The sequence below is a fragment of the Colias croceus genome, chromosome 29 (assembly GCF_905220415.1).
Source record: "Colias croceus chromosome 29, ilColCroc2.1".
Taxonomy (NCBI): Eukaryota; Metazoa; Arthropoda; class Insecta; order Lepidoptera; family Pieridae; genus Colias; species Colias croceus.
This window is the reverse complement of record NC_059565.1, coordinates 948,933-962,449: the sequence shown is the minus strand read 5'-3', so window position 1 is coordinate 962,449 and position 13,517 is coordinate 948,933. Positions and strand designations below refer to the sequence as shown.

The window sequence follows — 13,517 nt, the reverse complement described above, 5'->3', positions numbered from 1 at the left end:
GCAGTTCGATCCAACTTGAGAGATAGGCTAGGTTTTATCCCGGAAATCCCTCGGGAACGGGAACTATGCGGGTTTTTCTTTGCAAACGCGGGCGTAGCCGCGGGCGGAAAGCTAGTATAATATCAAATGTTTCAATTCGAACCAGCATTTCTCGAGAACAGCGCGTACAAACAAACTGTTCAACTCAACATTAGTACACTCATTTCTATTTTATTCCACTATTAAGGTGAGATTGTCCCTATACCCCATGGCCCCAACGCGCTGACAACCTCGTCGTCCGAAGGTTGTGCCCTTGGCCAACAACCCACTTTGTATTGGCTGTTGACGTGAAGTGCTTTTGGCGGGGACTAAATGTTTTCATGCTGGGAGTTGGGAAACGGGCCTCCTATGTACCTACAGGCCATAATCCACCACGCTGGCCAAGTGCGGGTTGGTAGATGTCACATGCCGTCGAACTTTTGATTCTTCGACATGTCATACCTACTGCTTTCCGAATCGGTGGTAAATGTTAAAAAAATATGTAACGACGATTCAAAAGTGCTTCTAGAAGAAGTCTAATTGAATAAATAAATGTTTGAGTTTGAGTTTGTCGGTTTGCTCACGATGTTTTCCTTCACCGTTCGAGCAGTGGTGATTTTATAACATGCGTAGAGGAATTGAAAATCTTTTTTTTTTTCAGCAAACTCGCCTTGTATCGAAGCCCCGAGGATTAAGTAGATATATTCCACTACTAGCTGCGCTCCGCGGTTTCATCCGCATGGCCCCGCTCTTGTTGGTCTTAGCGAGATGATATTATATAGCACATAGCCTTCCTCGATGAATGTGCTATCTAACACCGATAGAATTTTTCAAATCGGACCAGTAGTTCCTGAGATTAGCGCGTTCAAACAAACAAACTCTTCAGCTTTATAATATTAGTAAAGAAGTATAGATATAATACCTACAGCAGACCAAAACATCCATCCCTCCCCAAACATACTTCACGTCCAAACAGCACCCGCCAACACAAAGTAGGTTATGGGCCAAGGGCGCGACCTTCGACGTCGCGTTGCCAGCCAGCCTGGGACATTCGACATGGGGTATTGGGGACAATATAAACTTAATCTATACAAATATTATAAAGCTTAAGAGTTTGTTTGTTTGTTTGAACGCGCTAATCTCAGGAACTACTGGTTCGATGTGAAAAATTCTTTCGGTGTTAGATAGCCCATTTATCGTGGAAGGCGATAATATATCATTACGCTAAGACCAACAAGAGCGGAGCCACGCGGGTGAAACCGCGGAGCACAGCTAGTATATTTATATACGCTGTGCATTTGTGTGCGTTTATATATATATACGCAACCAAATAAATACGCTGTTAAGATTTATTTTTTTAAAAACCGGCCAAGTGCGAGTCGGGCTCGCGCACAAAGGGTTCCGTAGCAGCAAATATAATAAACTTATTATGTCAATTTATACACCTGGTAAAATTACAGTTAAATCAACCTATCTCAAAAACTATAAGAGATACTTTGATCAAACCAAAAATCGTTGAAAGAGTTAATTAGCATGCATCACCTCTATTTTTTTTAGAATTTTATACCCCGTAGTTATAAAAATAGAGGGGGGGGGACATACTTTTTACGACTTTGAGAGCTGATATCTCAAAAACCGTTCACTTTAAGAAAAATGTTTTTTAGAAAACTTTATATCATTTTAAAAGACCTTTCCATTGATACCCCACACGGGTATGTACATCGAAAAAAAAAATTTTATCCCTCAGTTACATGTATGGGGGGCCCCACCCCCAATTCTTTTTTTTACTATTTAGTGTCATATTTTTGTAGCGGTTCATACAACACATATTCCCATCAAATTTCATCACTGTAGTACTTATAGTTTCCGAGTAAATCGGCTGTGACAGACGGACAGACGGACAGACGGACAGACGGACATGACGAAACTATAAGGGTTCCGTTTTTGCCATTTTGGCTACGGAACCCTAAAAAGGAGTTGAAATGTTTTATTTCACCTCTAAATTATAATATTATTAATTTAAACTGGCTTTAGCTTTTTTCTTGGTCATTGTTATAAACTAATAACAATCAACAAAAAGTATTAGAGAAATCGGTCCAATTATTCAGGTTTGATGCCATGAGAAATAGCTATGTGTTACATTTATCTATCGATATATATCTATTATCTAGATATCTAGAAATAGGCACTCATCAGAAACCTTTTTGCCTTACCTTTGCGTAAGGAGCAGTGACATTTCGCTGAGTGGCTGGCCTACTTATGCTACATCGTATTTATTATTAATTTTTACTATGCGATCCTATCCATACTAATATTATAAATGCGAAAGTAACTCTGTCTGTCTGTTACTCAATCACGCGTAAACTACTGAACCAATTTGCATGAAATTTGGTATGGAGATATTTTGATACCCGAGAAAGGACATAGGCTACTTTTTATCCCGGGTAAAATGACGCAATCCCGGTAATCCCACGGCAACGGGAACTAACTATGTGGGTTTTTCTTTGACTGCGCGGGCGAAGTCGCGGGCGGAAACCTAGTTAAGAATAAGGCTGCTTTTCCACCAATAATGTGCGAGGATGTGTATCGAGGAATGTGCTTTAATAACCAATCATATCCCTTAATTTAGTTTGAAGTTTGAATTAGCGTTTGAAGCGATACTATAATTGGTTATTTACAAACACATTCCTCGCTATACATCCTCGCACATTATTAGTGGAAACGCACCCTATGAATGTCAATGAAATGACAATGTCAAATATTTGTCAAATGTCATTTGAGAAATACGATTTACGTAGGTACTTAGAAGTTGCCACCAGTGGCGTGCCTAGGGTGTAAGGACTGGGCAAGCCCAAATTTTTCGAAGTGTTTGCTGGGTACCCTTTTCTTGAATTAGGTATACACTGTGTTACTAAGTAGGTACCTATGTTCGTTATAAAACTTATAAAAAATGTGAACATACCGAATCAAATCTTCACGCGCGCCCGCAAACAGTTGAGTCAAACGTTTACCATTACAATCATATTAAAATCTATATCTATAAATTATATAAAACTGTATGACATTATATTTTAAAATTGTACAGATCATTTATATTCTAATTCAAAACGCCGATCTTTCTGCTGGAAATATTTTATAACATCAGAATAGAAGTAGGTACCTACTTAGGTGATTGTTTTAATTCAATTAACAGCTCTTTCTCAGTGACAGTCATTGTTAATTCAGAAAGGCGTTCTTGGCCTTGTGTATTTCTTAAATACGTACCTACCTACCTATGAATTCGATTTAACGCTGAGAAAGCACGCTCCGTGGAAGAACAACTAGCAAGAATCGTAAATACCAAAATATGTGCAAGTTTCATCAGAAGGCTTCTTCTAACCAATTCTCATTCATGAAATCGATTAATTCGTAAACATTACAATTTAAATTTGGTTTATGTTATTTACTGCACAAATCGGGAGTTGGTTTTGATGAAGAAAGTAATCGTTGTTTTACAGTAAAGTTTAATGATTTTACCTTCCCCGCTGAGCACAAAGCAAACCATCACAATTTACAATACAATCTGTGTCGCGACACTTATTTTATCACAAAATTCGAAAAACTTAACCTAAATTACACCGGTATAATCACGCGCTAAACCATACTAACAATAATATTCACGACGTTCGTTCGCGCGACGCGCAATCGTAACTATCTTCACACTGTTAAAGCCCGGCTTTGTTGGCCATATAAATTGCTATAGAATTCTATAGATAGGTATGTAGCTACTTCAACGAAATTTCATACGTTAGAAGAGATAAGCGCAAAGCCCGGTAAAAGCCCACGAGTGCAAGCGAGAGAACTATATGTCACTCAAGAAGGACACCGCACTGTTTATACAAAGTACGACTTTATTTAGATAGTAAGAAGGATGAAATTAAAAAGTTTGACTCGAATTCGACATTGTTCGTTGGTGAGTTTTCATTGAATTTCGGAGCAAATTTTGAATTGCTCGTTGCGCGCGAATATCCAAAAGTGAATTTGGGTATTTTCCTGTCTCGTAGCGAATTCCTTAGGCAAGCCGGGCTTTTCGGCCTTTATGAACGTACCGCCACTGGTTGCCACTAAGGAAAAAGAAGGGGTTAGATTTAGAAATGCGTCGCCTGATTTTGATGATATTGAAGGTGTCACAGGCTTCAGGGACCTTGTTTGGAAATTTTGGCTGCCCGAGTTACGTCTAAATATATTATTTATTTTAAATTTGATTACAATATCGCGAGTTAGATTATAATCGAACGTTTTTTTTAATCTTACGGCGACATGTACCTAGATACCAAACTTATATTGTAACTAGCTCGCACCTGCTTTGTATAAAACCTAATAAATTATATACTAAAACCTCCTTGAATCACTCTATCTATTAAAAAATCTCATCAAAATCCGTTGCGTAGTTTTAAAGCTTAGGGACAGAGAAAGCGAATTGTTTTATACTATGCAGTGATATCCCTATATCCTATCCTATCCTACTCGTTCTACTAATCCTACTAATATTGTAAATGCGAAAGTTTATGAGGATGGATGTGTGTGTGTATGTTTGTTACTCTTTCACGCAAATACTACTGAACCGATTACAATGAAATTTACCATATAATCTCACTGTTCGACCCTGGACTTTCCCCGCCGCGTTGAAGACAGGTATCCGTATGACCCTCGAAACATCTCACCGTGACCCCGGGTCAAGGGCCTTCGCCAGGGATGGGGGATTTTTATATGCAGGAGCTTAAAACTGTGTCAGATTTCAAGGAAATAGTGTGAGTTAGTATGGATAATGTGTTGGTGTGTGAAGAGAGCATAGACCAACTGAGATGCTTTGCGTGTAGGCGTGGAAATAAAGCTTTACATGTAATAAGATTTTACCGTTTTATTGTTTAACTGAACAAATTGCCAATAAGGATTACAACATTCTTTAAAATAAATCATAAACTAGAAACTCCACAACATGGAGTAAGTCGACGATTTTGGTATTTTTTAATCTTGTCAAAAAAGTTTCACTTCTGACACGTGTGCACTGCACACACGCTCTTTTCACTTCATTCTTTTTAAATAAATGTTAGTTCATACTTTAAATTTAAATTTACCACTAGCTGTGCTCCGCGGTTTTATCCGCGTCGCTCCGCTCCTATTGGTCTTAGCGAGATGATAATACATTAGCCTATCCTATAGCTTTCCTCGATGAATGGGCTATCTAACACCGAATTAATTTTTCAAATCGGACCAGTACTTCCTGAGATTAACGCGTTCAAACAAACAAACTACTCAGCTTTATAATATTAAGTATTGATAATCAGATTATTTATTTATTTACAGGTCGCAATTAAAATAATAGATAAGTCAAGATTGGATGAAGATAATTTAAAGAAGACGTTTAGGGAAATAGCTATAATGAAAAGGTTGAGGCATCCTCACATTGTCCGGCTGTATCAGGTGCGTATCTTTTGTAAAAGATAGATAGATGAAAAATGTGTGCGTGTACTAGTGTACACACGTAGGTAAGCAGTGAAACTTCTTTATGACCTTATTTTTCAAAAAATAATTTACTATAATGCAACTTTACAGAAATACGTCGAATTACGCGTGGTAGGGATATGAAAAAGATGGCGCGTAACGGAAAAATGTCACGCGTAACGAAAAAATGTTACACTAAATTTTTTTCCAACCCCGATAAAGAAGTTTCACTTCAAAAAGAAAGAATGAATGAAAGAAAACGTTATGTCGTGGCAAGTGAAGAGCAAATAAATTGATGACAATGTTAATAAAAGTCTTGACATGTTATCATAGTAGAAAATAGAAATCACATTAAAATCGTTCAAACAGTTCCTGTGGAATTTTGTAATAGCACTTTGTGTCTATCCATCTAAAATTTTACTCGAAGGTCATTGTTTTGAAAAGAAGGAAATTGGCTTGCCACACTTGGGAATCGAACTGACGGAATTTTCTTCAAATATATATCTGTTCCCCGCGCTCACACCCGTATTGCTCCGCTCCTGTTGGTCTTAGCGTGATGATATATAGCCCTTCTGTTCTGATATAATATGTATAATATAAACCTTCCTCGTTAAATGGGCTATCTAACACCGAAAACATTTTTGAAATCGGACCAGTAGTTTCTGAGATTAGCGCGTTCAAACAAACTCTTCAGCTTTATAATATTAGTATAGTTTGAACTTTAAAATATATTCTTCTGTAAGGTAGTATTTTAGTGTGAATTGAATTGGTAAGGTTAGTAAAAAAAAACCTTAATAACTGTATATATTTATATTGTTTTATATAACTTTTCAGGTTATGGAAAGCACACACACACTCTACCTCGTCACAGAATACGCGCCAAATGGGGAAATATTCGGTAAGTATAGTTTAAACACCTGACTTCGCTCGATTATTTAAAGTTTAAACTATAAGTATTACTTATATATAATACTAAATATCTACTCTAATAACTAATATAAAGCTGAAGAGCTTGATTGTGTTAGCTAGCTGTGCTGTGTGGTTTCACCTGCGGGCATAAGCAAGTTATAGTGTTGCCTTTAGCATAACTGACATTTTTCTTGTCTTCCTACTATAGTATATTTATGTAATATTATAAATGCGAAAGTTTGTGAGGATGTGTGTGTGTGTTTGTTACTCTTTCACGCAAATACTACTGAACAGATTACAATGAAATTTAGCACACATATAGAGGGTAACTTGGATTAACACATAGGATAGGTTTTATCCCGGAAATCCCACGGGAACGGGAACTATGCGGGTTTTTCTTTGAAAACGCGGGCGATGCCGCAGGCGAAAAAATACAAGTTATTTTATAGTTTTTGGAACGAAGTTCCTTATTATTTGATGACTATCGATTTACGTACTTAAATCGATACTGAAATACAACAATATCAAAAACTATACTCCATTCTGACGTCTTCTTACTAATCTAATGTTTTATTTAAAAACTAGCTTCCGCCCGCGACTCCGTCCGCGCGGATGTCGGTCTTCGCGTGGATGGTTTATTTCTCCATTTTGAGTAACTCTGACAATGATATCTTATAAATATCTATTGGACCCAAATACGGCTAGGCCTATAATAATACGCAACGTGTGTTCGCGATTCTATAGAACAACGTCTATGGATAAAACTGAAAAATTAAGATTAATTTTTTCTATGTATTTTTTCAGGATAAAAAGTATCCTATTTTACGCCCAGGATAATAAGGTATAATTATACCAAGTTTCATCGAAATCGAACCGTTAGTTTTCACGTGATGCCTGAACATACAGACAGACAGACAGACAAAAATTTTTTTAAACACATATTTGGGTTTGGTATCGATCCAGTAACACCCCCTGGTATTTATTTTTTCAATATTTTCAATGTACAGAATTGACCCTTCTACAGATTTATTATATGTATAGATACTACTAAACCATCCACAGATCACCTTGTAACGCGCGGACGCATGCCCGAGTCGGAGGCGGCGCGTGCGTTCGCGCAAATGGTCGCCGCAGTTGGTTATTGTCACGCGAACGACGTTGTGCACAGGGATTTGAAGGCTGAGAACCTGTTGCTGGATAGGGATATGAATATAAAGGTTAGTTTGGTAGACAAAGGGGAAAAAATTAGAAAAAATGTCGAAAAAAACCGGAAAAAATACTGAAAAAATGTCCAATATCAAAGGAATTTGAAGGCTTAGAGCGTGTTGTTTGACAGGGCTGCGTAGATTCAAGTTAGTTTTGTAGGTAGATATTTAAAAAAATAAGACAAAAAGGGAAAAAAATCACTCCATTCAAAATTAGCATTAAGCTGATTGGAAATTTTTTATTTACATTACATACAATGTAATTTAGGTTTATTTATACATTCATTTAAAAAATATAACTCATAATGACATTATGTACCCTTAGGCCGGTTGCAGAGCTTGACCGACCATCAGTGCGTACGTCAGTCGCGCTTGTCATATGTGTGGAAATTCATAAAACCATTCATAGCTAGACCGACCATACGCACGCGTATTTCCATACATATGACAAGCGCGACTGACGTACGCACTGATGGTCGGTGAAGCTCGGCAACCGGCCTCACAACTAAAGAACTATTACGTTCCTTATCATTTAGTCACCCTATAAAAATGAACGTTAAATTAATTAATAATTAATTAATTATTATCGTTAATTATTTCTCTATTTAATTTCAGCTAGCAGACTTCGGTTTCAGCAACAAATACACAAAGGGATCACCGCTATCCACATGGTGTGGTAGTCCACCGTACGCGGCGCCAGAGTTGTTTGAGGGTCGTCAATATGATGGACCTAAAGCGGATATATGGGTAAGAGTATAAAAAATATACAAAATAATGTAGAGGAGGTTGAGGTTTTGAAAAAAAATAAACATCGAGGGGGACCAACAGTACAGTAGTTGGAAATTATGATAAAGAAATTAAAAAATCACACTCAAAAATTGTCCGAAGCAAAACTCTGCCTGTAAGTGCATACTTTTGTTATGAACGATACAACATACTTTGAACATTACTATCATGAAATAAGGTGCTAATTTCAATGAATGATTTACTCAACGCCGCTCGGGCATTTTTGACGATTTGAATAGGTTATTGGAACATGAAAAATAAAAAATGTTTATAATTGATTTTGTTTCCATTTTTATTTATTAGCGTCACTTGTATGTAACCTATAACTGAGTTTAGACTCGATTTAAACTTTTTAAAGCAATTAAAACGGACAGATTTAATTCAAATTTCAAACCTTGTACACTTATCAGAGATCGGTGAATACCTACAGTAATTTCATGAATTACAATTATCCTCTCAAAAATATAAGAAAGCTAATTCAATAATCCTGTTTTGTGCGTGGAACGAAGTTCCTGATCGCTCGTTGCGAAAGGAGTTAAGGGCGTAGCTAGACGGAAAAAAAGAAGACGAAAAGTTGTACCGACACTTTTTGTTATAGTTGTAACTTGTAAGCCGTGTTTTTCTGTCTGTCTCTCTCTAACTTAAAACTTCGTTTCATAGTTTTTTTTTAAGCTATTTCATAGCTTCTATCGCGGGCCTTGAGCGCGGGGACCGAATCGAGAAATTCCGTAACGAAAAACCTCACGCTCGCCACTCCGACGGGCCGGAGGTGTGGCTTGAAGGTGTGGAGGAAGGAAGGTGGAATTCCTCCATCGAAAAAGAGAGAATTCACTCACACACTAGTCTACTCGACTGTATAGCTCTGTAACGAAAAAATTTCGCTTGCGCGATTCAGAGCGAGCTGTCGCTACAAAGGCATAGGTAACATGCAATAGCTTTACCGCGCAGTCCCCGAGTGCCACACGTCGTTTTTTTTTAATTATTTTTAATTATATAATTATTTCATTGTATTTTCCTTATATTTCAGTCACTAGGCGTAGTTCTATACGTGTTAGTGTGCGGTGCATTACCGTTCGACGGCGGCACACTCAGTGAGTTACGAAGCGTGGTCGTGAGTGGCAAGTTTAGGATACCGTACTTCATGTCGCAGGGTGAGTGGAGAGCTTTATTTTTATTTTTGAAGTTATTCTTCTTTTGGCGCCATGGAGAAAAATGATGAGAGTGAATTTTTACGATGCGCGCGCACACCGACACCTACATTTAACAGCATGAAGTTAGTTTTAGGTGGTATGAAAATTGATAACTATGTTCAAGTTGTATATTCTAGTATTTTTTCCATACGCCAAAGAAGTATAACTTCTAACGCGTGTACATAAGTACACACACTCTTTTTTCCATATTACAAACGTTTCGACAAAATTGATCGAAATTTTTCTATTCTTTAAAAATTCACTCCAATTTTTTTAATCTTTTTGTAAATAAATAAATGAAATACTTGTTTTATTTAATATATTAAAGCAGGTTACACAGTATAGTCTCGAAAAACGACGCGACAGGAAGGAACAAGGAAAAGAACCATAGATTATAGATAGCAATAGTATATACATATATAGTTTCAAGATAGTTTATATACTTGTGACATTGACTAAAAAGGCGGCAATTTCGAATTTTAACACACTTTTTATTTATTTTCCATGGCTGATTGCGTTACCATTTTTGAAGTGAAACTTCTTTCGGGGTTGGAAAAAAATTTAGTGTAACATTTTTTCGTTACGCGTGACCTTTTTCCGTTACGCGCCATCTTTTTCTTATCCCTACCACGCGTGATTCGACGTATTTCTGTAAAGTTGCATATAATAAATTATTTTTTGAAAAATAAGGTCATAAAGAAGTTTCACTTCTTACGTGTGTACACTAGTACACGCACACATTTTTACACGCTATAAATTAGCTTCACCTATATGTTTGTTTGTAACCGACTTCTTTGGGCGCGATTTTGACCCACTGTAAACGGCCAGATTTCGTTCAAACTTTGTAGATTTATTGAGGACCAATGACAATACACTAATTCGATAAAATTTTCTATTTTTTAGTTCAGTTTTCTATAAAAAGCGTGTTTTTTAGTTTTTTTAAACTATTATTATTTTTTATTATCAGCGTTTTGTTGTTTGCAGACTGCGAACACCTAATACGTCACATGCTGGTAGTGGAGCCCGAGCGTCGTTTCACGCTACAGGCGGTGGCGAAGCACCACTGGCTGAGGGCGCGCGCCCCCGCCGGGGCGGAGGCCGGTGAGAAGTCGAATATATTAAACTAGCTGTTGCCCGCAGCTTCGCCTGCGTGGAAACGATAAATAAACATGATACAAATTTTCATCCCCTATTTTATCCCTTTGAGGGTAGAATTGATCAAAATCCTTTCTTAGGGGACGCCTACGTTATGACATCTACCTTCATGCCAAATTTCAGCCCGATACGTCCAGTGGATTGGGCTGTGCGTTAATAGATCACTATATCAGTCACCTTTGAGTTTTATATATAGAGATTATCCATACTATATTATAATACTATAAATGCGAAAGTAACTCTGTCTGTCTGTCTGTTACTCAATCACGCCTTAACTACTGAACCGATTTGCATGAAATTTGGTATAGAGATATTTTGATACCCGAGAAAGGACATAGGCTACTTTTTACCCCGGGACATAGGATAGGTTTTATTCCGGAAATCCCACGGGAACGGAAACTATGTGGGTTTTTCTTTGAAAACGCGGGTGAAGCCGCGGGCGGAAAGCTAGTTTTAAATAAATATTTCAGGACAATTTTCACACACGGCACGATCTGATTCCATACTAAGCTTTCGCTTGTGTTATGGAAACCAGATGACTGATAAACATACATATTAAATACTTATATAGATAATTAACACCCAGACACAGAGCAAACATCTTTGTTCATCACACAAATATTTGCTCTGGGTGGGAATCGAACCCACGATCTCTAGCTTGGAAAGCAGTCAGTCAGTCGTATAGTCATATAAATTTATTTTATTTTTTAATTTGTATTTCGTATCCACAAAACCACTACTCAACCGTAACACATTTATAATTCAAGAAATAAAATTAATTGTAACTACAAAACTAAAAACTTCATGATTGAACATTAAAATAAATAAATAATATATAAATCTCCAGAGCTATCGGCCGGCGAATGCGGCTGCCACCCGGCGGGGGCGAAGCCCGAGGACTCCGCGGCGCACGACGCGGCGTTAGAACACATGCTCACGCTGCCGGGGCTCAGCCACGGGCTTATACAGCAGGTACTGTATAGTAATGTAGTATACATACACAGTAAAACATGACATACAGTACGGTAACACATAGTGGACAGTACAGTTACATACAGTACACAGTACAATTACATACATTACACAGTACAGTTACACACATTACACAGTATAGTTACACACAGTACAAAGTACAGTTACACAGCACATAGATACAGATAGCACGTAGTATAAATATGCGAAATATACACTATAATTTAATTAAAAGAATATTTATAATTTAATTATAAACTATTTTGGCAGAAAAATGTAATGGTTTTAGAAGTCATAAATGTATAATTAATTATATAATTATTATACATAGTTATTAGTTAACCACAAAAAAATGACATGCAATGCAATACAGCACAATAAGTAATAACAGATAGCATACATACGCTCGAGCACATGCTCACGCTGCCGGGGCTCAGCCACGGGCTTATACAGCAGGTAATAAATAAATAAACAAGTCATTTATTTATTCAACTTGTCAAAATACAGTAAATAATAATTTACCACCGGTTAACAAAGCAGTATATTACTGTAGTATATAACATGCAGTTATATACTACAGTAATATACTGTGTTATAGTATTTTCTAGTGTTTGATTTTACGCGAGTATTATACATTTAGAAATTAAAGACTATTTCCCCCGTGACCACGCTCGCTGTAAAGTGTTCGAAACGTCGGGAAAATAATATAATGAATAAATCGCGTTTAAAATCCGTTAAAAAGTCTTTTATTTCTAAATACTGTGTTATTGAAATTATCTGAAATAAATAAATAAATACACAGCAAAATGATATACATTACACTGAATGACATTAGTAAAACGACACATTACACTTTACAGGTACACACACATGCAGTATAGTTGCACATTGTAGATAGGTCATTATTTTATAAATTAAAGTCGTAACCTAACAAAAAAATTGCGCTTATAGTCGAGCCATTTTAATAGGCAACATTTGACGTCTATCAATTTTATCTTCGAAGAGAGGTAACCTGCTTAAAAACATCGATTAAAGTTAATTAATCGATAAGGATTTGAAACATTTGTCAATCGAATTTATTAATTTATGATGATTTTTATTCACAAGTAATCAATGCATTCGATTCTAGATGTCAGATTTCGATTTTTAGAGTAACGTCTCTGGTATTTAAAAAGAAAAAAGGTTTATTGACACAAAATTGTAGCGACGTCAGTTGTTCAATTCAGAAATTGTTTATTATGTTTAGAATGGTTTATCAGTAAAATTAAATCTTAAAATTACTTGTATCGGTCATTATTATTATAAATATGTAGTCATAATTGAAACAAGTTAAGCAAATGTGCAGTTCTAACAAAACGAAATATCATGTTATTCTATGACGTCGTTACTAGGTTACGTTGTTGAATTTTGTTGAACTGTCAAATGTTGCCTATTAAAATGGCTCTACTATAGTACTTTTTTTTATCGTTTTCACGAATATTTTGGCAAATTTTCAAAAAAAGTTAATATATCAAGTATTTCTGAAACTAATAAGTTTCGGCTAGGTAATGTTTATTTTTGTCTACTTTTAAATGAGCAATACTTTCACACCTTTAAAACTATTACACCTATAACAAGTCACCCTATATAATGCAGTACAGTTACACTTAGAATGCAGTATAGTAAAACACAGTATACCTATACACATAACAACACGATTTAAGAATACACAAAACAGAATACATGAATATTTAAAAAGAAATTTGAACTATTATTTTAAATCTTTTGATATTTCAGTCATGTCCTTAATTCTTTAATG

General features: G+C 36.3%; 1 protein-coding gene across 2 annotated transcripts in view; it reads left to right on the top strand.

The window, feature by feature from the left end:
* The window catches only part of LOC123704327 (MAP/microtubule affinity-regulating kinase 4), a 59,680-nt gene that overhangs the window by 30,580 nt on the left and 15,583 nt on the right, over nt 1-13,517 (top strand). For both annotated transcript variants that reach the window (XM_045652660.1, XM_045652661.1), the window contains exons 2-8: nt 5,365-5,481; nt 6,337-6,400; nt 7,474-7,628; nt 8,232-8,363; nt 9,430-9,553; nt 10,577-10,693; nt 11,595-11,719. In XM_045652660.1, the coding sequence (XP_045508616.1) occupies nt 5,365-5,481; nt 6,337-6,400; nt 7,474-7,628; nt 8,232-8,363; nt 9,430-9,553; nt 10,577-10,693; nt 11,595-11,719 (834 nt within the window). The remainder of the gene's footprint in view (nt 1-5,364; nt 5,482-6,336; nt 6,401-7,473; nt 7,629-8,231; nt 8,364-9,429; nt 9,554-10,576; nt 10,694-11,594; nt 11,720-13,517) is intronic.